Genomic DNA, 22,639 nt, shown 5'->3' with positions numbered 1-22,639 from the left:
GATTTTGTTTTTAGAGAATAAATTTAATTATCTGTTAGACAATTATTATCGGATTTGTGGAGCTGCGTCTCTATTTTTATGATTTTGATTATTGAGTTTGACCGCTGCTTTGAATTTCGTGATCTATTAGAATTATCGAGTAATAATATATTTTATTTTTAGTTTTCGATTTAGAATTTAATAGTCCGGAAGTGCGGGCTGTTACAGTTGGTATCAAGAGCAGGCTGTCCTTCGGAGTGTATTAGGTATGGGACTAGTACATTCCCTAGGATGCGATCCTTTAGACTATCGTATAGGTCTTAGAAAATTATTTTGGATTTAGGGCATTTATTTGTGTGATTATTTGATATGTTTGACTTTTGTGTTTTTTTTGATTATTGACTATAAGTTTAGAATTTGTTTTGTGTGTTCTAGTAAAGATGGATGGAGAAAATCAGAACAACAATGAAAATCAGGGCAATAATGATGAAGGAGGAAACGTCTTTGACCAGCTGGCTGAAACTCTAGCTGTACTTGTGAATCAGCAACCGAAGCCCAACATCGTCTCTCAATTCAAGCGTTTGAACCCGCCAACTTTTGATGGAGCTACAGACCCGGCTATCGTTGAGATGTGGATCCAAGAGATGGAAAAAGCTTTCGGACTTCTGGGGAGCAATGAGGAACAGAAGGTGACCTTAGCTGTGTACCAATTGCAAGGAAGCGCTTACGACTGGTGGCTTATGGAAAAGAGGAAGAATGAGACGACAAATCTTGAAGAAAATCATGAACCGTACACTTGGGCAAAGTTCAAGAAGGCTTTAGAGGACAAGTACTTTCCGAGAACAGTTCGTCTGCAGAAAGAGAGGGACTTCATTCGACTTCAACAAGGTGGAAGAACCGTCATTGAATACGAAGCAGAATTTGCAAAGCTTGCGAAGTACGCGTCGACCCTAGTAGCAGATGAGAGCAGTCGAGCACGAAGATTAGAGGAGGGACTTCGAAGTGACATCAGGAATTCAGTGGCGTCGTTTGAACTTCAGACGTACGAGGCTGTCCTCAACAAGGCGTTAGTGATCGAAAGGGGCTTGGCAGAATCTGAAAAGGCGTCTGGCAGTTGGAATAAGAGGCGGTTCACTCAAACTAGTGGGCAATCTTTTCAAGGGGGACCACTCAAGAAGCCACACGTGTACGATAACATCGGGGGTCAAGGTGATCGAGAGACGTGTACCAGGTGCGGCAAGAATCATCCGGACAAAGTCTGTCGTTGGAATACAGGTGCTTGTTTTCATTGCGGAGAAGTAGGACATAAGATTTCGAATTGTCCGCACAATCCGCCACCGCCACCAAGGAAGGAAGCAGATAACAAGATGGGCAAAGGACGTGTGTTTCAGCTGACAGGAAATGACAACTATCGCAATTAAGGTATGATTTCTTTTCTTTAGTGACTTATTTAATTTATTTATGTTATGTGAATTTGGGGACCAAATTCTTTTAAGGAGGGAAGAATGTAAAATTCGTAATTTTATTTTTAATTTATTTATTAGAAATTAGATATTAATTTGTCTAGATAAATATTTTAAAATTAGAATATTCTGAAAACATTTTGTGCAAGGTAGTTGATTTGTGAAAAGATTTGTTATTTGTGGAAATAAGTGTAAGAATAATTTAGAAAATCGAAATTTTTTTAGTTTAGGTAATTGTGTGTATCAAATATTTTATTTATGGAATTTACTTGGAGAGGTTGTAAATCTTTAGGAGGAAATATTATTATTTCCTAGTTGAGATATAGGGTTTTGTATCGTTATAAATACACCATATTCGTATTCCTTGTTTTTATCATTAAAATTCGTAGGACTTTCTCAGCAAAAATCAGCTGTCTTGTAAAATTCGTAGAAAATTCATCGTAAGTCAGAATTCAGTGATTCTGGACTTTTCAGAAAGGTCTTTTCGTTATCTTCAGCTTTCGTGTTTCGTGTTTTTCAAGAAAATATCGTTTAGAGGGTCAAAAAGAGTAAATTCAGATCTGGTCAGGCTTTGAGGTAAGTACCTTTTGACTTACTTTTAAATTTCCGAAAAGATATTTCAGTTCTGTTTTTAATTTCATATAAGATATAAAAACTTTGATTTCGAAATTATAAGATATAAGTATTTGTGAATTTTAGAACCCAGTCTCTACGTTTTCGAACCGTTCGTAATTTACGCTATAGTTCCGGAACTAGCCTTAGATACCCTTAGTAGGCGCACAAGTGTGCAACTTTAGATACCTATTAAGGGCGCGTAATTATTGAACTTTAGATGCCGACCACTGGCAAAGTGTGGTATAAAGAATAAGAATAAGAATTAGATGCCGGCTACTGGCAAAGTGTGGCCGTAGATCAAGACTGTGGTATTTATAAGAATTATCGTTTCGTTCTGTTTTATTCTGCTCAGATCTGTTATAAAATCTGTACTGTTATAAATTCTGCTCTGTTCTGTTTTAAATTCTGAATTTTAAAATATAAAACTTTGGGTTGGATTTATTTTAGAAAATGTTTTACAAAATTATTATTGTTTTAAGAAAAATCGTTTTATCAAAACACCCATTGTTTTTCTGTTTAAAAGTTAGTCAATTTGTACTTGCTGAGCTGTGTAGCTCACCCCTTTTAACATTTCAGGTTCGGAATTTGGAGCATATTAAGATTAAGGAATGAGAACTATGTGGAGATCTGTGCTGCTTCGTTTGTGCTATTTGAATTAGAATAAAGATTTTGTTTTTAGAGAATAAATTTAATTATCTGTTAGACAATTATTATCGGATTTGTGGAGCTGCGTCTCTATTTTTATGATTTTGATTATTGAGTTTGACCGCTGCTTTGAATTTCGTGATCTATTAGAATTATCGAGTAATAATATATTTTATTTTTAGTTTTCGATTTAGAATTTAATAGTCCGGAAGTGCGGGCTGTTACAGTTGGTATCAAGAGCAGGCTGTCCTTCAGAGTGTATTAGGTATGGGACTAGTACATTCCCTAGGATGCGATCCTTTAGACTATCGTATAGGTCTTAGAAAATTATTTTGGATTTAGGGCATTTATTTGTGTGATTATTTGATATGTTTGACTTTTGTGTTTTTTTTGATTATTGACTATAAGTTTAGAATTTGTTTTGTGTGTTCTAGTAAAGATGGATGGAGAAAATCAGAACAACAATGAAAATCAGGGCAATAATGATGAAGGAGGAAACGTCTTTGACCAGCTGGCTGAAACTCTAGCTGTACTTGTGAATCAGCAACCGAAGCCCAACATCGTCTCTCAATTCAAGCGTTTGAACCCGCCAACTTTTGATGGAGCTACAGACCCGGCTATCGTTGAGATGTGGATCCAAGAGATGGAAAAAGCTTTCGGACTTCTGGGGAGCAATGAGGAACAGAAGGTGACCTTAGCTGTGTACCAATTGCAAGGAAGCGCTTACGACTGGTGGCTTATGGAAAAGAGGAAGAATGAGACGACAAATCTTGAAGAAAATCATGAACCGTACACTTGGGCAAAGTTCAAGAAGGCTTTAGAGGACAAGTACTTTCCGAGAACAGTTCGTCTGCAGAAAGAGAGGGACTTCATTCGACTTCAACAAGGTGGAAGAACCGTCATTGAATACGAAGCAGAATTTGCAAAGCTTGCGAAGTACGCGTCGACCCTAGTAGCAGATGAGAGCAGTCGAGCACGAAGATTAGAGGAGGGACTTCGAAGTGACATCAGGAATTCAGTGGCGTCGTTTGAACTTCAGACGTACGAGGCTGTCCTCAACAAGGCGTTAGTGATCGAAAGGGGCTTGGCAGAATCTGAAAAGGCGTCTGGCAGTTGGAATAAGAGGCGGTTCACTCAAACTAGTGGGCAATCTTTTCAAGGGGGACCACTCAAGAAGCCACACGTGTACGATAACATCGGGGGTCAAGGTGATCGAGAGACGTGTACCAGGTGCGGCAAGAATCATCCGGACAAAGTCTGTCGTTGGAATACAGGTGCTTGTTTTCATTGCGGAGAAGTAGGACATAAGATTTCGAATTGTCCGCACAATCCGCCACCGCCACCAAGGAAGGAAGCAGATAACAAGATGGGCAAAGGACGTGTGTTTCAGCTGACAGGAAATGACAACTATCGCAATTAAGGTATGATTTCTTTTCTTTAGTGACTTATTTAATTTATTTATGTTATGTGAATTTGGGGACCAAATTCTTTTAAGGAGGGAAGAATGTAAAATTCGTAATTTTATTTTTAATTTATTTATTAGAAATTAGATATTAATTTGTCTAGATAAATATTTTAAAATTAGAATATTCTGAAAACATTTTGTGCAAGGTAGTTGATTTGTGAAAAGATTTGTTATTTGTGGAAATAAGTGTAAGAATAATTTAGAAAATCGAAATTTTTTTAGTTTAGGTAATTGTGTGTATCAAATATTTTATTTATGGAATTTACTTGGAGAGGTTGTAAATCTTTAGGAGGAAATATTATTATTTCCTAGTTGAGATATAGGGTTTTGTATCGTTATAAATACACCATATTCGTATTCCTTGTTTTTATCATTAAAATTCGTAGGACTTTCTCAGCAAAAATCAGCTGTCTTGTAAAATTCGTAGAAAATTCATCGTAAGTCAGAATTCAGTGATTCTGGACTTTTCAGAAAGGTCTTTTCGTTATCTTCAGCTTTCGTGTTTCGTGTTTTTCAAGAAAATATCGTTTAGAGGGTCAAAAAGAGTAAATTCAGATCTGGTCAGGCTTTGAGGTAAGTACCTTTTGACTTACTTTTAAATTTCCGAAAAGATATTTCAGTTCTGTTTTTAATTTCATATAAGATATAAAAACTTTGATTTCGAAATTATAAGATATAAGTATTTGTGAATTTTAGAACCCAGTCTCTACGTTTTCGAACCGTTCGTAATTTACGCTATAGTTCCGGAACTAGCCTTAGATACCCTTAGTAGGCGCACAAGTGTGCAACTTTAGATACCTATTAAGGGCGCGTAATTATTGAACTTTAGATGCCGACCACTGGCAAAGTGTGGTATAAAGAATAAGAATAAGAATTAGATGCCGGCTACTGGCAAAGTGTGGCCGTAGATCAAGACTGTGGTATTTATAAGAATTATCGTTTCGTTCTGTTTTATTCTGCTCAGATCTGTTATAAAATCTGTACTGTTATAAATTCTGCTCTGTTCTGTTTTAAATTCTGAATTTTAAAATATAAAACTTTGGGTTGGATTTATTTTAGAAAATGTTTTACAAAATTATTATTGTTTTAAGAAAAATCGTTTTATCAAAACACCCATTGTTTTTCTGTTTAAAAGTTAGTCAATTTGTACTTGCTGAGCTGTGTAGCTCACCCCTTTTAACATTTCAGGTTCGGAATTTGGAGCATATTAAGATTAAGGAATGAGAACTATGTGGAGATCTGTGCTGCTTCGTTTGTGCTATTTGAATTAGAATAAAGATTTTGTTTTTAGAGAATAAATTTAATTATCTGTTAGACAATTATTATCGGATTTGTGGAGCTGCGTCTCTATTTTTATGATTTTGATTATTGAGTTTGACCGCTGCTTTGAATTTCGTGATCTATTAGAATTATCGAGTAATAATATATTTTATTTTTAGTTTTCGATTTAGAATTTAATAGTCCGGAAGTGCGGGCTGTTACAGTTGGTATCAAGAGCAGGCTGTCCTTCGGAGTGTATTAGGTATGGGACTAGTACATTCCCTAGGATGCGATCCTTTAGACTATCGTATAGGTCTTAGAAAATTATTTTGGATTTAGGGCATTTATTTGTGTGATTATTTGATATGTTTGACTTTTGTGTTTTTTTTGATTATTGACTATAAGTTTAGAATTTGTTTTGTGTGTTCTAGTAAAGATGGATGGAGAAAATCAGAACAACAATGAAAATCAGGGCAATAATGATGAAGGAGGAAACGTCTTTGACCAGCTGGCTGAAACTCTAGCTGTACTTGTGAATCAGCAACCGAAGCCCAACATCGTCTCTCAATTCAAGCGTTTGAACCCGCCAACTTTTGATGGAGCTACAGACCCGGCTATCGTTGAGATGTGGATCCAAGAGATGGAAAAAGCTTTCGGACTTCTGGGGAGCAATGAGGAACAGAAGGTGACCTTAGCTGTGTACCAATTGCAAGGAAGCGCTTACGACTGGTGGCTTATGGAAAAGAGGAAGAATGAGACGACAAATCTTGAAGAAAATCATGAACCGTACACTTGGGCAAAGTTCAAGAAGGCTTTAGAGGACAAGTACTTTCCGAGAACAGTTCGTCTGCAGAAAGAGAGGGACTTCATTCGACTTCAACAAGGTGGAAGAACCGTCATTGAATACGAAGCAGAATTTGCAAAGCTTGCGAAGTACGCGTCGACCCTACTAGCAGATGAGAGCAGTCGAGCACGAAGATTAGAGGAGGGACTTCGAAGTGACATCAGGAATTCAGTGGCGTCGTTTGAACTTCAGACGTACGAGGTTGTCCTCAACAAGGCGTTAGTGATCGAAAGGGGCTTGGCAGAATCTGAAAAGGCGTCTGGCAGTTGGAATAAGAGGCGGTTCACTCAAACTAGTGGGCAATCTTTTCAAGGGGGACCACTCAAGAAGCCACACGTGTATGATAACATCGGGGGTCAAGGTGATCGAGAGACGTGTACCAGGTGCGGCAAGAATCATCCGGACAAAGTCTGTCGTTGGAATACAGGTGCTTGTTTTCATTGCGGAGAAGTAGGACATAAGATTTCAAATTGTCCGCACAATCCGCCACCGCCACCAAGGAAGGAAGCAGATAACAAGATGGACAAAGGACGTGTGTTTCAGCTGACAGGAAATGACAACTATCGCAATTAAGGTATGATTTCTTTTCTTTAGTGACTTATTTAATTTATTTATGTTATGTGAATTTGGGGACCAAATTCTTTTAAGGAGGGAAGAATGTAAAATTCGTAATTTTATTTTTAATTTATTTATTAGAAATTAGATATTAATTTGTCTAGATAAATATTTTAAAATTAGAATATTCTGAAAACATTTTGTGCAAGGTAGTTGATTTGTGAAAAGATTTGTTATTTGTGGAAATAAGTGTAAGAATAATTTAGAAAATCGAAATTTTTTTAGTTTAGGTAATTGTGTGTATCAAATATTTTATTTATGGAATTTACTTGGAGAGGTTGTAAATCTTTAGGAGGAAATATTATTATTTCCTAGTTGAGATATAGGGTTTTGTATCGTTATAAATACACCATATTCGTATTCCTTGTTTTTATCATTAAAATTCGTAGGACTTTCTCAGCAAAAATCAGCTGTCTTGTAAAATTCGTAGAAAATTCATCGTAAGTCAGAATTCAGTGATTCTGGACTTTTCAGAAAGGTCTTTTCGTTATCTTCAGCTTTCGTGTTTCGTGTTTTTCAAGAAAATATCGTTTAGAGGGTCAAAAAGAGTAAATTCAGATCTGGTCAGGCTTTGAGGTAAGTACCTTTTGACTTACTTTTAAATTTCCGAAAAGATATTTCAGTTCTGTTTTTAATTTCATATAAGATATAAAAACTTTGATTTCGAAATTATAAGATATAAGTATTTGTGAATTTTAGAACCCAGTCTCTACGTTTTCGAACCGTTCGTAATTTACGCTATAGTTCCGGAACTAGCCTTAGATACCCTTAGTAGGCGCACAAGTGTGCAACTTTAGATACCTATTAAGGGCGCGTAATTATTGAACTTTAGATGCCGACCACTGGCAAAGTGTGGTATAAAGAATAAGAATAAGAATTAGATGCCGGCTACTGGCAAAGTGTGGCCGTAGATCAAGACTGTGGTATTTATAAGAATTATCGTTTCGTTCTGTTTTATTCTGCTCAGATCTGTTATAAAATCTGTACTGTTATAAATTCTGCTCTGTTCTGTTTTAAATTCTGAATTTTAAAATATAAAACTTTGGGTTGGATTTATTTTAGAAAATGTTTTACAAAATTATTATTGTTTTAAGAAAAATCGTTTTATCAAAACACCCATTGTTTTTCTGTTTAAAAGTTAGTCAATTTGTACTTGCTGAGCTGTGTAGCTCACCCCTTTTAACATTTCAGGTTCGGAATTTGGAGCATATTAAGATTAAGGAATGAGAACTATGTGGAGATCTGTGCTGCTTCGTTTGTGCTATTTGAATTAGAATAAAGATTTTGTTTTTAGAGAATAAATTTAATTATCTGTTAGACAATTATTATCGGATTTGTGGAGCTGCGTCTCTATTTTTATGATTTTGATTATTGAGTTTGACCGCTGCTTTGAATTTCGTGATCTATTAGAATTATCGAGTAATAATATATTTTATTTTTAGTTTTCGATTTAGAATTTAATAGTCCGGAAGTGCGGGCTGTTACAATATACGACTACAAATTTTTAGTGGTTTATACTAAAAAAACTAACGGAGTGATATATACTAGTATTTTAGTGGTTTAAATGAGTCGTCGTGAAGATTGAGTAGGTACTTGATACATTTTAACGAGTTCGGTGGACAATTTGATATAAAACCCAAAAAACAAGCCAAGAACTCACCTCGGTCTCGTATTTTCTTCTGAAGACTGTATTTGGACCCCGCAGCATCTCCAACTTCGGCTCCGTTGATTTTTTGACACATTTGAATGGAAGATTCATTTTTATGGGATAGTTGGTCAGAATTTTGCAAAAATTACATAGAACGCCACTATTTCTGGGGTTCTGCCACTGTTACCCAGAAGCAGTGGCGTTCTGGATATAATACCTTTTTTTGATTATTTTTTTCCTCTTTTCCTCCCCGTGCCTTGTGTAGTTTTGCGAAAGCTGAAAAAATGAAGGTGAAGAGCATGTTTTTAACTCTTATATTGAATTACTAGAAAAATAATTTTGGTCTAATTGGATAGATTTGTAAACCTATTTTTAGTATGTAATTTTTATTTAAATAAACAAGTTGTACATATAAGATTTTCGTAACTTCAAAAAGGGTGCCTTGTGAGCGGAGTGTTAAGATTACGCGAGCGTATGTTTTTGAACGCTCATATTTAATTTCCAAAAAATTATTCTGGTTTAATTCTTTTTCTGTTGAGTAATGATGTAAACCTATTTGTAGTATGTATTTTTTATTTTAATTTTAAATTTATTTTTATGTGGTTTTAGTTGCTTGGAAAGGGGTATCATGAGGGAATATTTTTTCTCATGACGAGGCCTCATAATCATGATTTTTAAGTAATCATGTGATGTTTGTGGAATGGGATACAACTGATAGTAATTCTACATTTTTAAGTAATCATGATATAATTGCATGATAGAATATTTAGATAATACAAATGACAAAAAATGTCATTTAAAATTTTTAAAAAAATTACATACTACAAATAGGTTTACATCACTGCTCAACAAAAAAAGAATTCAACCAAAATAAATTTTAAACTATATTTAAAAAAAATTGTGAAAATGTGTCTTCGTCAAAAAATGAGAAATCCTTTCTCATGACACCCTTTCTCGACCTCCAAAAATCATATATATACAGTTTTTAAAATTAAATAAAAATTACATATTAAAAATAGGTTTACAAATCTATCCAACAAAAAAAAAAGACCAAAATTATTTTTCTTTAATTCAATAAAAGGGTTCAAAACATGACCATGATTTTTAGCTTCTACAAATCTGCACAAATACAAGGTAATAAAGGGGAGGAAAAGAAAAAATATAAAAAAAATATTATACACCAGAACGCCACTACTTTTGGTTAACAATGACAGAACCAGAAATAGTGGCTTTATGTGCCATTTTTGCAAAATTCTGAACAACTATCCCATAAAAAATGAATCTTCCATTCAAGTTTGTCAAAAAACCAACGGAGCTCTCCAACTTCAGCACCTTAACTTTTCAATTCCAAATTGGGATACTTAATGGAAATGCATCAAGTTTATATGGCATTAAGCTGCTGGCATCCCAAGGTCCAATATATTCCTCACGAGGCCCAACAATCACAAGTTTAGAAGCTTAATATAGCGGATCTTCATAAGGAGGATAACAACAAAATGTAGCAACTTTGGATATTTCAGGTCCCTAAACGGTAGAGCCAACCATGGCATAGTCTTAAATATTTCCCAAAAATGATCCATCATCTGTACGGTCACAATCACAAGTACGGGATGTGTCATAAAGGTAAATCAGAACAACCTCAAAGTTTACTTTATTTTTTTGCCAATTCTTCGTAAGCCATCTTAAGTTTTTCAGTGAGCCAGTCAGTAGAACCATCTTCGTAAAAATATAGGGATACTACCTTTTATTCAAGTATATAGGGATACTACCTTTTCTTCAAGTATGTGGATAGGTACCTGTGAATACATGCAGCAACCATATCCGCGAGTAATTTAATCCGTCATAATGCAAAATAGTATATGCATCAACGATCATTTTAACAACAAGTATATCTTAATATACATCTTCTGTATATGTTTTTGGCTTAATGAGACCGGTGTACCTATAGACCCTTAAACTTTAAAAGCGTTCCTTTTCGACACTCGGGTATCATAAACATATCTATTAATCATTTTTCCTATTTTTATTCCATTAATACCCTTACAAGATATATATATCTCTTAACCCTTAAAATATTAATGTACCTCTTATTTCCAGTGCCTGCTGCAATAAGCTTCTCTAAAAGCATAGCAATTACTTCCTTCAAAAATTCAATGTTGGTGACTGACAATATAAATGAGGAAACTAAAACATGCCAACCTAGGAAATGCAAAGGGCATCAAGAACCAAATTACACGGCAATACATGCTCAGAAAATACCAAGAAAGTTACGTGGGATTACTGATATCCTGGGAGAGGGTGACATGAGCTACAGAGTAAATGAAAGTCCAGGGGAAGATCTTCATAAATTAAGCATAAAAAATGAGTCAAACAGTGGATAACCCATGAAGGATCAGCTGAAGGCACTACCAGATCAGACTCACGAAAAGCAAGAGTTGAGCTTAAAGCAGAAAATTAGGAGCAATTAAGTGAGCACTTCTTTACGATTAAGAGAATTGTAGTACATCAAATAGTGTCAAAACATAATAGAAACAGGCCACTGCATATAAAATCAACCAATGCCTACAACGTTTCATGATTTTATTTAGCTGAATCCCCCTACCAACAAAGCACAAATTCTATCCTCTTCAAACTTCATCATCTTCATCTAAAGGGCTGAAGAACCTCCATGATTCTGTTTTGAGAAGCCCAAGCATTTTGCAGAACTGTGCTATATATTTTTATACTGAAGGCAAAAAATCATAAAGAATGTAAAGAGTAAGATAAGACTGAGTGCAACAATCTGATAGATGAAATAAAGAAAGGATAGTTTCAGCCTGTTTCTCACTGTAACAATAATGTATTCATTTTACTTGAACAAATGATCAGGCTACACTCTATTATAAGCTACTGGTGGTGGAAAGGGACAATAATATTCCAACCACCTTTGATTGATCCTAGAAAATGTAAAAAGACAAAATATAACAATAACGGATGGATGCAGAGACAAAATAGTGTAGGACTGATTAAGTGGAGACACTGATAGGTGGAGACAGCTGTGTGGTCCTCAATACTCCCCTTCAAGCTGAGCTGCAGAACAAGCAGAAGCTCCAAGCTTGTGAAGTAGATGATGGTGCTGTTTAACAGAGAGCTGCCTAGTCAAAATGTCTGCCAATTGCGCGTGAGAAGGAACGTGTTGAGTGACAATCGATCCTGAGACTATTTTATCTCGTATAAAATGACAGTCTACTTCAATATGTTTGGTTCGTTCGTGCAGAACGGGATTGGCAGCAATAGCTATTGCAGCTTTATTGTCGCACTGTAGAAGAGTTGGAGGAAGATTATGTAGTCCCATGTCACCCAGCAGAGCAGTTATCCATGTAATTTCACAGGTAGTGAGGGCCATAGCCCTATATTTTGCTTCAGCACTTGATCTTGCTACCACGGTTTGCTTTTTCGATTTCCATGAGACAGGAGAGTTACCAAGTAAAATGCAAAATCCTGTAGTTGACCTCCTAGTGACTGGACAGCTTGCCCAGTCACTGTCACAATATGCTTGAACCTTCACAGCAGATGAAGATGCCAATAATATCCCTTGTCCAGGATTCCCAGCTAGATATCTAAGCACTCGAGTGGCAGCTTGCATGTGTGCTGATGTGGGACTTTGCATATACTGACTTAGAACATGCACAGAAAAAGTGATATCAGGTCTTGTCACCGTAAGGTATATCAATTTGCCAAGTAGTCTTTGATAAGGGTGTGGATCAGTCAAGGGAATTCCAGAAGTTGGTGTTAGTTTTTCATGAACATCCATGGGAACCTTAAGACTCTTGGAATGTTGGAGACCAAATTCTGTCAACAGATCAACTGTGTATTTCTTTTGAGAAAGAAAGAAGCCCGCATTTGACCTGTCAATCTCTATGCCAAGAAAATAGCTCACATTGCCCAAGTCCTTCATGTGAAAAGCATTTGAGAGAAAGGTTTTGAGCTGATCAATGTCTGATGTAGAGTTTCCAGCAATTAGGAGATCATCTACATACACTAAGACCAGTGTAATAGAAGACGAGGAGGTTACAGTGAACAAACTATAGTCTATTTTTGACTGAGTATAACCAAGGTCCAACAATTTCATAGAAAGTTTTGTAAACCACTGTCTAGGGGCCTGTTTCAGCCCATAAAGAGATTTTAGCAGCTTACAGACAAAGGACACAGATGAATAATCAATATTGCTTCCTGGATCACAAATAATTCTTGAACCAATACCTTTGTAGCCTTTAGGAGCCCTCATGTAAACAGATTCATGGAGGTCACCATGCAAAAAGGCATTGGTGACATCCATTTATATAACAATCCAGTTTTGAACTGCTGCCACAGCAAGCAATGTCCTGACAGTTGTCAACTTTGCCACTGGAGCAAAGGTATCCAAATAATCAATGCCATAGACTTGTTTACATCCCAATATCACCAGTCTAGCCTTGTACCTCTCCACTGATCCATCTGGTTTGAATTTAGTTTTGTAAATCCATTTGCATCATATAGCTCTTTTATTTGGTGGTAAAGTGGTAATTTCCCATGTGTTATCTTCTAAAGCAGTCAACTCCTTATTCATAGCATCCACCCACTTCTGGTGTTGAACTGCTTGTTTGAATTAAATTGGATCCTGGGTCTTTGTCAATGCAGCTAAGAAACAATTAAATTTGGGATGAATACCTTGATCAGCAGATTGAGCTGCATTAGCACTAGGGTTGGCATGCTATGTACGGACATAGCTGTTCAACCAAACAGGCTGTTTTCTGATTCTGTCTGATCTTCTTAAAACTTTAGGTGGTAAAGATGGTTCAAAAGAGCTGGATTCAGATTCTTCTCTGTCACTTGCAGCTTCAGATAGTGGAGAGTCCAACAGAGGTGAAGGTGGAGGCTCAGCATCGTCTGGAACAAGTATGTCATCTGTGTTTGGAATTGACCTTTCTGGTGTTGGCATTGCCAATGGTACAGGATGTACATAACTTCCAGTTGAGTTATTATTCATTGGGAACACAGATTCATGAAAGACAGTATCCCTTGAAACAAATGTTTGCTTTGTTGATAGATCTAGCAACTTGTATCCCTTTACTCCTGGTGGATATCCAATAAACACAGAGGGCACTGCTCTAAAGCTGAACTTGTCTGCAGACTGATTTGGATTAGGTGCAAAAACCAAACAGCCAAAAGCTCTTAAATTATTATAGTCTGCAGGCTCATTATATAACATCTCATAAGGTGTTTTATTTTGAAGCACTGGAGTTGGTAGCCTGTTGATCAAATATACTGCAGTCATAACTAAATCACCCCAGTGAGACAAAGGAATACCTGATTGTAACCTCAATGATCTTGCAACTTCCAAGATGTGCCTATGCTTTCTCTCTGCTCTGGCATTCTGTTGTGGCCTATAAACACATGTCTTTTGCTGCACTATTCCTTGAGATGAGTAAAAAATAGTGCAAGAAGGGTCTGAAAATTCAGGTGCATTATCTGATCTGATGCACTTGATTTTTGTCTGAAAATGAGTCAAAACATACTGACAGATTGCTTGGAAACATGTAAGATAGTCAGATTTATTTTTCATCAGATACAACCATGTATTTCTAGATTTATCATCAACAAGTGTCAGAAAGTATCTGAATTTTCCCCTTGTTGGTGTCTTATAGGGTCCCCAAGTATCCAAGTGTATGAGATCAAATAATTTATCAGCATGGGAAGAGCTCACAGGAAAAGACAGTTTAGTGAATTTAGTCATAGGGCAGATAAGGCATACCTGATCAGAAACTCCAAGCTGTGATTTCAACTGAGGTATGCTTTTTAGTTTGGACAAAGGAGCATGGCCCAACCTTAGGTGCCAAATGTTGCTATCAACAACTGCAGCATGACAAGCAGGTGCATCTGAAGGCAAGTGTATTGTAGATTCAGCTTTATCATGTAGATAGTACAGACCATTGTGTATTTTTCCAACCGCCTTAGTTTGCTGAGATGCAGAGTCAATAATATTGCAAGTATGAGGTGTAAACTGTATGTCACACTTGTTATCTGTTGCCAATTTATGAATTGACAAAAGATATGCCTAAATTGAGGTACCACCAGCACATTGTGGAGCACCAATCCATTTTGAAGATTCACATCACCTATGTGAGTGATTTTTGACATTGCTCATGTGGGAAGATTTATAGTGAGATTCTCACCAGCAGCTTTGACATTAGTTAACATAGTAAGTGATCCAGTGATGTGATCACTGGCTCCAGAATCTACTATCCAATCTGCATAGTGACACTTTGCTAAATTACAAGTGACCATTCCAGAAAAAGTCACATCAAACTCATCATCAGGCACAGAAGATTTTAGACTCTGCAAGGCTTCACCGGGAATAAGTTTCAAAATCTGTTCCAGTTGTTGAGGACTGAACACAATATCTGAGTCTGTGTGAATTTCAGAGGTGCCTTGAACCACATGATTTGCCATCCTCTAATTATTCACTCTATGAACCTTTTGCCTACTGTTACTACCACTGATGCTCAAATAACAGCTTGGTGAGCTTATACTTTCTAGAACCATTACTCAACTGAAATCTACGCTCTAGTTGTTTCCAAATTTCACTAGCAGAATTAATAAAGAGAATAGATTGTTTTATATTATCCGAGACATTAGCATGGATCCAGGAAATTACCAGATCATTACATGTGTCCCACTGAGTAGCCTGAGTTTCATCAGCTTTGTTTCTGACCACTGTGCCTTGAACAAAGCCCAACTTTCGTTTGGCAGAGAGTTGAAGCTCAAGCATCCGTTTCCAGCTTCGATAATCACCAGTTCCTTGCAACTTTGAGACACTGACAGACAAAGGGCCATCTGATAGATGAAATAAAGAAAGGATAGTTTCAGCCTGTTTCTCACTGTAACAATAATGTATTCATTTTACTTGAACAAATGATCAGGCTACAGTCTATTATAAACTACTGGTGGTGGAAAGGGACAATAATATTCCAACCACCTTTGATTGATCCTAGAAAACGTAAAAAGACAAAATATAACAATAACGGATGGATGCAGAGACAAAATAGTGTAGGACTGATTAAGTGGAGACACTGATAGGTGGAGACAGCTGTGTGGTCCTCAATAGAACGTAACTCTTCAAAATCTAGAATCACCGTCAACATAATCCCCATCACCACTTGTCACCATCAACGTGACAACATCAACATTATACAAATTATTATCATTCACCACTCTACGAAGAGGCTTAACCCACTGTCAACATAATCACCATCACCACTTGTTCTAGAATCTTGTATCTTAGTTGGTGATTCATATATTTTCTCAGGACACTTCCAGTGCGGCTTTTCAGGATTTATCAAATAGATCATGTCAGTAAATTGAGAACAAATACTCTTTTTGTCTGACATATCATCATTTACATGATCTCTGACATTTAGATCATTTCAAAGAACATTTAATAATACCGCTCGGGCATAACTTTGAGTTTTCATGTCACTGGAACCAGTTATTTTACCATTAACACAATTTTCAAGCAAATTATGCCAAGTTTTATCTTCTAAAATAATTTTCTGAACATTCGATAAAACTTAAAGTTTAAGGGTCTATGATACACAAGTCTATACTTAAAAGGCTAAAGAGGTACATTAATAATTTAAGTGCTAAGAGGTATATATATCTTGTAAGGGTATTAATGGAATAAAAATAGGGAAAAGGGTTAATATGTATGTTTTTATATCAAAGTGGCGAAAATGAATGCTTTTATAGTTTACGGGTCCATGGGTACACCGGTCTATACTTGAAGGGCGAAAAGGTTATTAACCCTATTTTTTTCTAGATGTTTTAAGAAATCATTTAAATTTTATCAGAAAAAAGGAGACAGTTATGATTACACATAATTTCTCCGGTAATAGTAAAGAATGTGACATGAGAATATACAAGATCCGTATATATATAAAGACATACCAGGTACACAATAACTCCGGCTATTCAAGAAATTACATTTTAGACTACACCAATATTGAATATATAATCACCAATTGATGCACTAAAGGGTTTTTTCAATAGAATTCCTTTTTAGGCTAATTAACTGCAGCAGAATATATATATATATATATATATATATATATATTTATACTTATATTTATATAAATCCACCTTACTTGATAAACCATGAAACTAAAATGTATGTTTATTTTCAGACACTAGCATCGGTCTTTAATTAGATATCTCCCAGGGTCAGGGCCACGATTGTAGGCCACTCGTACTGGGTTAGGAAGCCACATTTAGAGGCTCCCTGACTTTTTTAGCATATTTAAACGAAAAATTTATTTTTTTGGCACAACCATTCAAAACTTTTCAAAAGTGGCGCAGAACGCCACTTCCTCCGGGGGTTCACCCCCCGAGGCCCAGAAGAAGTGGCGTTCTGGGGTAATGTATTTTTTTTTGTTTTTTTCCTTGTCCTGGCTGATTGACTTGTGATTTGTGTAAACTATTTCTAAGTTTCTAAGTGTAAAATCAGCATTGGAGAGCTATTTTTGGGCCCTAATATTACATTTTTAGAAAATTATTTTGGTGATTTTTTTTTGGATAGTCATGCAAACCTATTTTTAGTACGTATTTTTTGTTTTAATAAAAATATAGTATATATATATATGACTTTTTTGGCTTTGAAAAGGGTGCCAAGTCAGTCGAGTATGCAATTGTTACGTGGGGGCATGTTTAGCAAAAATCATAATTAATTCCTAGAAAAATATTTTGGTTTAATTTTTTTCTGTTGACTAGTGATGTAAACCTATTTGTAGTATGTAAATTTTACTTTAATTTTAATTTTTTTTGTAAGGTTTTAGTTGCATGGAATAGTGTATCATGGGGGAATTTTTTTTTGTTGACGAGGGCTTATATTTGATATGAACTAATTTGCTGATAATGAATACTTGACTTGAAGCACAAATTCTATGACATAACATCAGTTACATAATAAAACACAGTTGAAAAACTGTGCGTAGGTTGATAGACAATAATAACACGATACATGAATAAAAATGAGTACGATGCAATAATACAAATATTAAGAGCCAATAATATATGAATCGGATCATTCATCTGCATCATTGGAGTCATCATCATCGGAGTCATAATCATCTTCATTGATGTTCCAGGTATGGGACTCGATGAACGCCTTCATTCTCTGTAATTCCCTTGTTGACTCCTCAAGTTCACGCTGCAACTCGCAAATATCTGTAGAGTGGGCTACATTCTCTGTGGTAATTTCTTCCCTAAGAATTTCAATGAGAAATGTTGCACGGGGTTCAAGCGGCTCTTCGATCCAACGTTCGTAAATGCAAGCACCGTCAGGACATTTGATAAATCGCCTTCCTGCGTCAATATCCTTCCAGTAGTGCGCTACAACATCTATTTTTTCACAAAAATAATAATCCAAATTTGGGAGTGAAGACATAATTACTTCTGACGAGTGTGACTTCATGAGGTTGTAACTTTCTATTTATAAGTGATTTGGTAAAGAAGACATAAGCTACTTTGAAGGACAGTTCACATGCTAAATATACTATACAATTATAGTTCATATTTAAAACTTGATTGTGACTTGTCATTGTTGCTCTCACCTGCATTATTTTCAAAATTATGGATTCATTATCTGCTGTAAAGTAACAGCGAAACTCTATACATGCAATGACTTTACATACAAAGCCTTATATTTTCCTCTTTATTTCATGTATAGGATTTGACTTGTCATGTACTGTTTGAAAGTGTCATTCCACTTTAACTTTTTCACTGTTTATCTCAAATTATTGAAAATGCTTGCATGTGGTTTCAACTGTTTACTAATACAAAAACAGTAATTGCAAAATAAACTGAAATGAGCGCCCAACTATTAATGATAACAATATTACAATAAAGAAAGATACGACTAATATAGAGCTAGAATGCATAAATCCAAAAAGGAAAAAAAAGCCACTCAAATTAGAACACAATAATTCTTGTCAAGTTTGTTCGTCAGACATGTAATCATCGTAAATGTAATCCTCATTCTGTAATAGTCTGTGTTGTTCTGATTCCATAAGCTCTCTACCAGAAGCACAAACTGAATCTTGTGCTAGTTCGAACATATAATAATGACTCCTACGCAACAACATTCTGTTATTTTCCAGTCAAATACGGGCACGGCTTTAACCACTCTTTGCCTAAATTCAGACCAAGGAAGATTTTCATGAGGGCGAGGATATATGGATAGAGAATGACGAAGCGGAACCCTTACACTTATCACAATAAGATCATGTGTAACGCTTTCAGATTCTTCACGGTGAAATGCCCATTCTCGGCGTACACCAGCAAAGTACTCCACTGGATCGCTTACCCTAAGACTACGGTAATCGTCATATCTTTCACTTAGCAACCACTTGTTATTTGTGGACGATGACATCATAGTACTGCTTGGATGTAATATGTGTGAGGGTGTATAATTTATATAGTGTAAGTAGTCGGGTGATAAATAAAAGTTAATAAGACTAACAGTCGTGGAACATAAAAGTAATGAAGATGTACAGGCTGTTAGTATTGTTGATGTACGTGTCATTACTACCACCCATGTGAAATATGACAATAATTTGTAGACCCTTTCCCGTGAGTACTTACTAGAAGCACATGCAAGCAAATGAAATATAGAGGAAATTATAACTATTTGATAGGAGTTATCAATTTTTGCAGATGAAATCAATTAAAGTTATTGCATTGATGGTGGTCATGTTGTGATTGTGTTTCCATTTCACTTATTATGTTTTCGTTCATGTATTAGTTTATTTATTTTGTTTCATCAGTTTAATGTGACTAGATTGTGGGGTAAGAAAAACAACAAGTTTGAAATTGACGAGAACTAATAAAAATAAGTCTGAAATGAATATGTAATGAAAACATAGCGTACTAAAAATAACAAGTCTGTAAATATGGGAAATAGTACTGATCAGCCACAGGACCTCCCACAGGTGTGGCATAGCCTCCCCTTTCCTTTCACTGCTCTACGGGGCTGCTATCTGAGTTGTATAGGAGGATCAGCTTCCTCATCATCATCATCCTGCTCATCACTGTCACCCTCCACATCTGCATCCTGCATGATAAGGGGTGTATGCATCTCACGCCCTTGCTCATTACTCTGTGGAGAGGAATCACGTACTAACCAGGGGTTGAATCCTCTAGGCGGGGTCTGGAAAGAGAAGCCCGAACCACCTGTCTCGGGCGGGAAACTGTATGTAGGCTATGGAAAAGCCTGAACCAGATGACCGTAATGAGTCTGAGTAGAATGGCCCCAACTGGATCTGGTAGCCCATGCACTAGGAACAGCATAAGAGGCCTGAGTACTGAGTAGTGTGGCCCATAATAGATGCACCGACATAAGGGCTGTGGCCCTGAGTAGGGTGGCCAAAAGTAGATGCACCCGCATCATGACTCTGAGTGCTCTGCCCCCAAGAAGACCCACCAGCATCATGCACCTGTGAACTGTGACCCCAAGTAGACGTATGAGGATCTCCCTCTCCCTGGATAAAGTTATCCCAGGTACGGTCAATATGTCCATGCCCCTGAAAGCTATGCTCCCAACCTGAGCCATAGGAGGTGTACAACGAAGAACCCTCTCCACCTGATGGACGAGGCCAAGGCTCCCAACCATCCCGAGGAGCTGGTGCAATATGAACAAATGCAGTACCTGGCCTACGGGCATGAGCACCACTAGTACGTGAGGTAGCAGGAGGTGGATGAGGGGGCCTCTATAGAAGATATGGGAAACCCATGGCATCTAATATGCCATGTATACCCTGAAGCGCCTCATCCACATTATCATCATCCTCAGCCGCGCCGGACTCCTGAATCTGGTGGTAGGCAGTGGACAACCCCTTAACCTGTATTGATAACATGTAAATGTGTATACATAAACGAAAACTGTGACAAATGAAGAGGTACTAATCTAAGAAGAGAAATCTTACAGCCACTCGCACTCCATGTTCTTGACATTGGGCTACACATATTTGCAAACACCGTACACGCCATTCCCACTCCCTATGCATCGTGATTACTGAACCTCTTGAGTAAAATAAATTTGAATCCATTGAATACCTAAAATCGTCATCACAAAACCATTTCCGTCCAGTAGCTCGAATAATATCACCAGGAGTGTAACTCATTGCTCTTCAATTAGTGTACAACATTAACTTCTGAACAACATCATATTTACATAATAAACAAGGACGAAAGGCCACACAAATTAAGTAGACATGCCTGTAACATTCACGTGCTACTTACTTCTCATACTGCTTTGAAACAGTTAACATTCATTTGTCACATTATATAGCTTTTACAACTTCTACTGTATTTGACAAAACTACTCAATTACTTTCTTGCAGTCTGCATGTGGAAAACAATTTGTGGAGGATCCTTCCAACTTTGCAGTTGCAGACTGGCATTCGTAAAAGTAACTTCTTTTACTTTCATCTCTAAAAAGTGAAAACTTTTTTCAAACTATTGCATGTGCTTTCTACTGTGTATTCATGGGATACCTAACTAATTTCCTTGTCATTTTCCTTATCATCAATTTATACTTCTGTTTCTGAGTAGTCAAAACTCATAAATTTACCAAAAAGTAATAATACATGCCTGTAAGATTCACGTGCTACTTACTTTTCCAACAATACTAATACGTGGAAGAAACTTTTTCCAAACATCAACTTTGGGAATATTATCACAATTAGTACAAATGTTTCTGTAAATTTGTAAACAAAAAAATGCAATAACGAGTGCAATTTTTATTTATATTGGAAACAAATTACATTGCAAGGGAACACTGATTACGTAAACATATAATAAGAGAAATACATTGTAGCTAAAAATTGGAAAATGAATGAAGCTCTCAATTTTTTTAGTCATCCGCAAGATTAACTACGTATTGATCAAACTCATCATCTACGTCCTCATCCTCTTGTATGTGAGGGGATGTATGCATATGACCTCCCTCCCCATATCCGCCGGTCGAGGCGTATGTACTCGACCGAGTTTCACGCGATGGCAATGCGTGGGGCCCCTGAGTTCCATGACATATAGTTGTAGCCATACCAACATCATCGTTTCCTTGAGAAAAATCCCCAAGTTTAACGATATATTTCGCATATTTTTCATCCCACTCCTTGTCCTCTTTATGTATCCTTTCAGCCCGACGCTTTGCGTATGCATCCTCGTACTCCTTTTTCCTCATCTCAAGCTCGTCCTCCATGAGTGGTAATATCGAGACATTTCATTTAACTCGTACTCATGTTCCTCCTTTAAAATGTGACCAGCGTTGAAATTCTTATTAATATTTTCTTCATACTCGATCGTTGATTTCATAAACTTCAAGTGCATTTCCCCATAGCCAACGAACTGTTCATTATCACGTATGGCATGCCCTTGTGCAGCCTGTATACCTCACATTCTTCTCACAAATTGTTTGACATGCTAAATTGCTGCTCGTTGAGCTTCATTTTGTGACTGATATTCGGTCCATTTATACCAATTAACTTCCCCGTACTTATGAATATCAGAACTACCGTGTCCCTTACCCTTGCCCATGACCTGACTGTAGCAGCCTCAAAATTTAGAAAATGAAATACTACAAAGGGGGAAATTTAGTTGATAGGTTATTTTTTGCAACTATTTATAGGCATAATTTTACATGGTTAATATGTAATATTAGGTTGTGCAGTTAGGAATGTGGAAATAATTGATATTATTGACCCTAAAAATTTTAAGATGAAAGTATTCAACTGTGTCATTCATTTTAAAACAAAAGTTGACTTGTCAAATCATTTTAAAAATCTGCATGTGCCTACTCCCGTGAATTTAAGAAATCTGCATTTCCTTTACGTACACACAGTACTTCTTTTAAATCTTCATATTTGTCTGAAGATTCGGACTTTTAAAAGTTGACAAGTCGATTTCATCTTGTTACTTTTACTAAAAGATAAGAATATTGTATTCGCTTGCATAATTGATGTTATTGTTTTCTATTACAAAAAAAAAAATCAAGGTACCCTTTCATAAAAACATTTCTTTGCCGACTCGCT

At 36.4% G+C, this 22,639-nt stretch overlaps 4 protein-coding genes across 4 annotated transcripts; 3 read left to right on the top strand and 1 right to left on the bottom strand.

Annotated features, from left to right (window-relative positions):
* Window positions 1–419: 419 nt before the first annotated feature.
* On the top strand, window positions 420–1,400 carry LOC141665306 (uncharacterized). The gene has a single exon (XM_074471287.1). It carries the CDS (start codon window positions 420–422, stop codon window positions 1,398–1,400), a length of 981 nt encoding a protein of 326 aa, XP_074327388.1.
* A 1,741-nt stretch (window positions 1,401–3,141) lies between these two features.
* LOC141665305 (uncharacterized) lies at window positions 3,142–4,122 on the top strand. The gene has a single exon (XM_074471286.1). It carries the CDS (start codon window positions 3,142–3,144, stop codon window positions 4,120–4,122), a length of 981 nt encoding a protein of 326 aa, XP_074327387.1.
* Window positions 4,123–5,863: 1,741 nt separating this feature from the next.
* Window positions 5,864–6,844, top strand: LOC141665304 (uncharacterized). The gene has a single exon (XM_074471285.1). It carries the CDS (start codon window positions 5,864–5,866, stop codon window positions 6,842–6,844), a length of 981 nt encoding a protein of 326 aa, XP_074327386.1.
* Window positions 6,845–13,266: 6,422 nt separating this feature from the next.
* LOC141665303 (uncharacterized) lies at window positions 13,267–15,005 on the bottom strand. The gene is made up of 3 exons (XM_074471284.1): window positions 14,729–15,005; window positions 14,308–14,576; window positions 13,267–14,049 (listed from the first exon to the last, which is right to left on the bottom strand). The coding sequence occupies exons 1-3, from the start codon at window positions 15,003–15,005 to the stop codon at window positions 13,267–13,269; spliced, it is 1,329 nt and encodes a 442-aa protein (XP_074327385.1).
* Window positions 15,006–22,639: the final 7,634 nt, after the last annotated feature.

This window comes from Apium graveolens, chromosome 6 (genome assembly GCF_009905375.1).
Source record: "Apium graveolens cultivar Ventura chromosome 6, ASM990537v1, whole genome shotgun sequence".
In the NCBI taxonomy this organism is placed as follows: Eukaryota; Viridiplantae; Streptophyta; class Magnoliopsida; order Apiales; family Apiaceae; genus Apium; species Apium graveolens.
Note: the sequence above shows the minus strand (reverse complement) of the source record. Positions and strands in the feature narration are given on the sequence as shown.

Bases quoted from the DNA above. Each gene is read 5' to 3' on its own strand.
- LOC141665306 (XM_074471287.1), top strand. From the start codon at position 420: ATGGATGGAGAAAATCAGAACAACAATGAAAATCAGGGCAATAATGAT.
- LOC141665305 (XM_074471286.1), top strand. From the start codon at position 3,142: ATGGATGGAGAAAATCAGAACAACAATGAAAATCAGGGCAATAATGAT.
- LOC141665304 (XM_074471285.1), top strand. From the start codon at position 5,864: ATGGATGGAGAAAATCAGAACAACAATGAAAATCAGGGCAATAATGAT.
- LOC141665303 (XM_074471284.1), bottom strand. From the start codon at position 15,005: ATGGCAAATCATGTGGTTCAAGGCACCTCTGAAATTCACACAGACTCA. The intron at 14,577-14,728 runs GTGAGAATCTCA...AATTGGCAACAG, and splicing joins AACTAATGTCAAAGCTGCTG to ATAACAAGTGTGACATACAG. The intron at 14,050-14,307 runs GTATGCCTTATC...ACTCATTTTCAG, and splicing joins AGCTTGGAGTTTCTGATCAG to ACAAAAATCAAGTGCATCAG.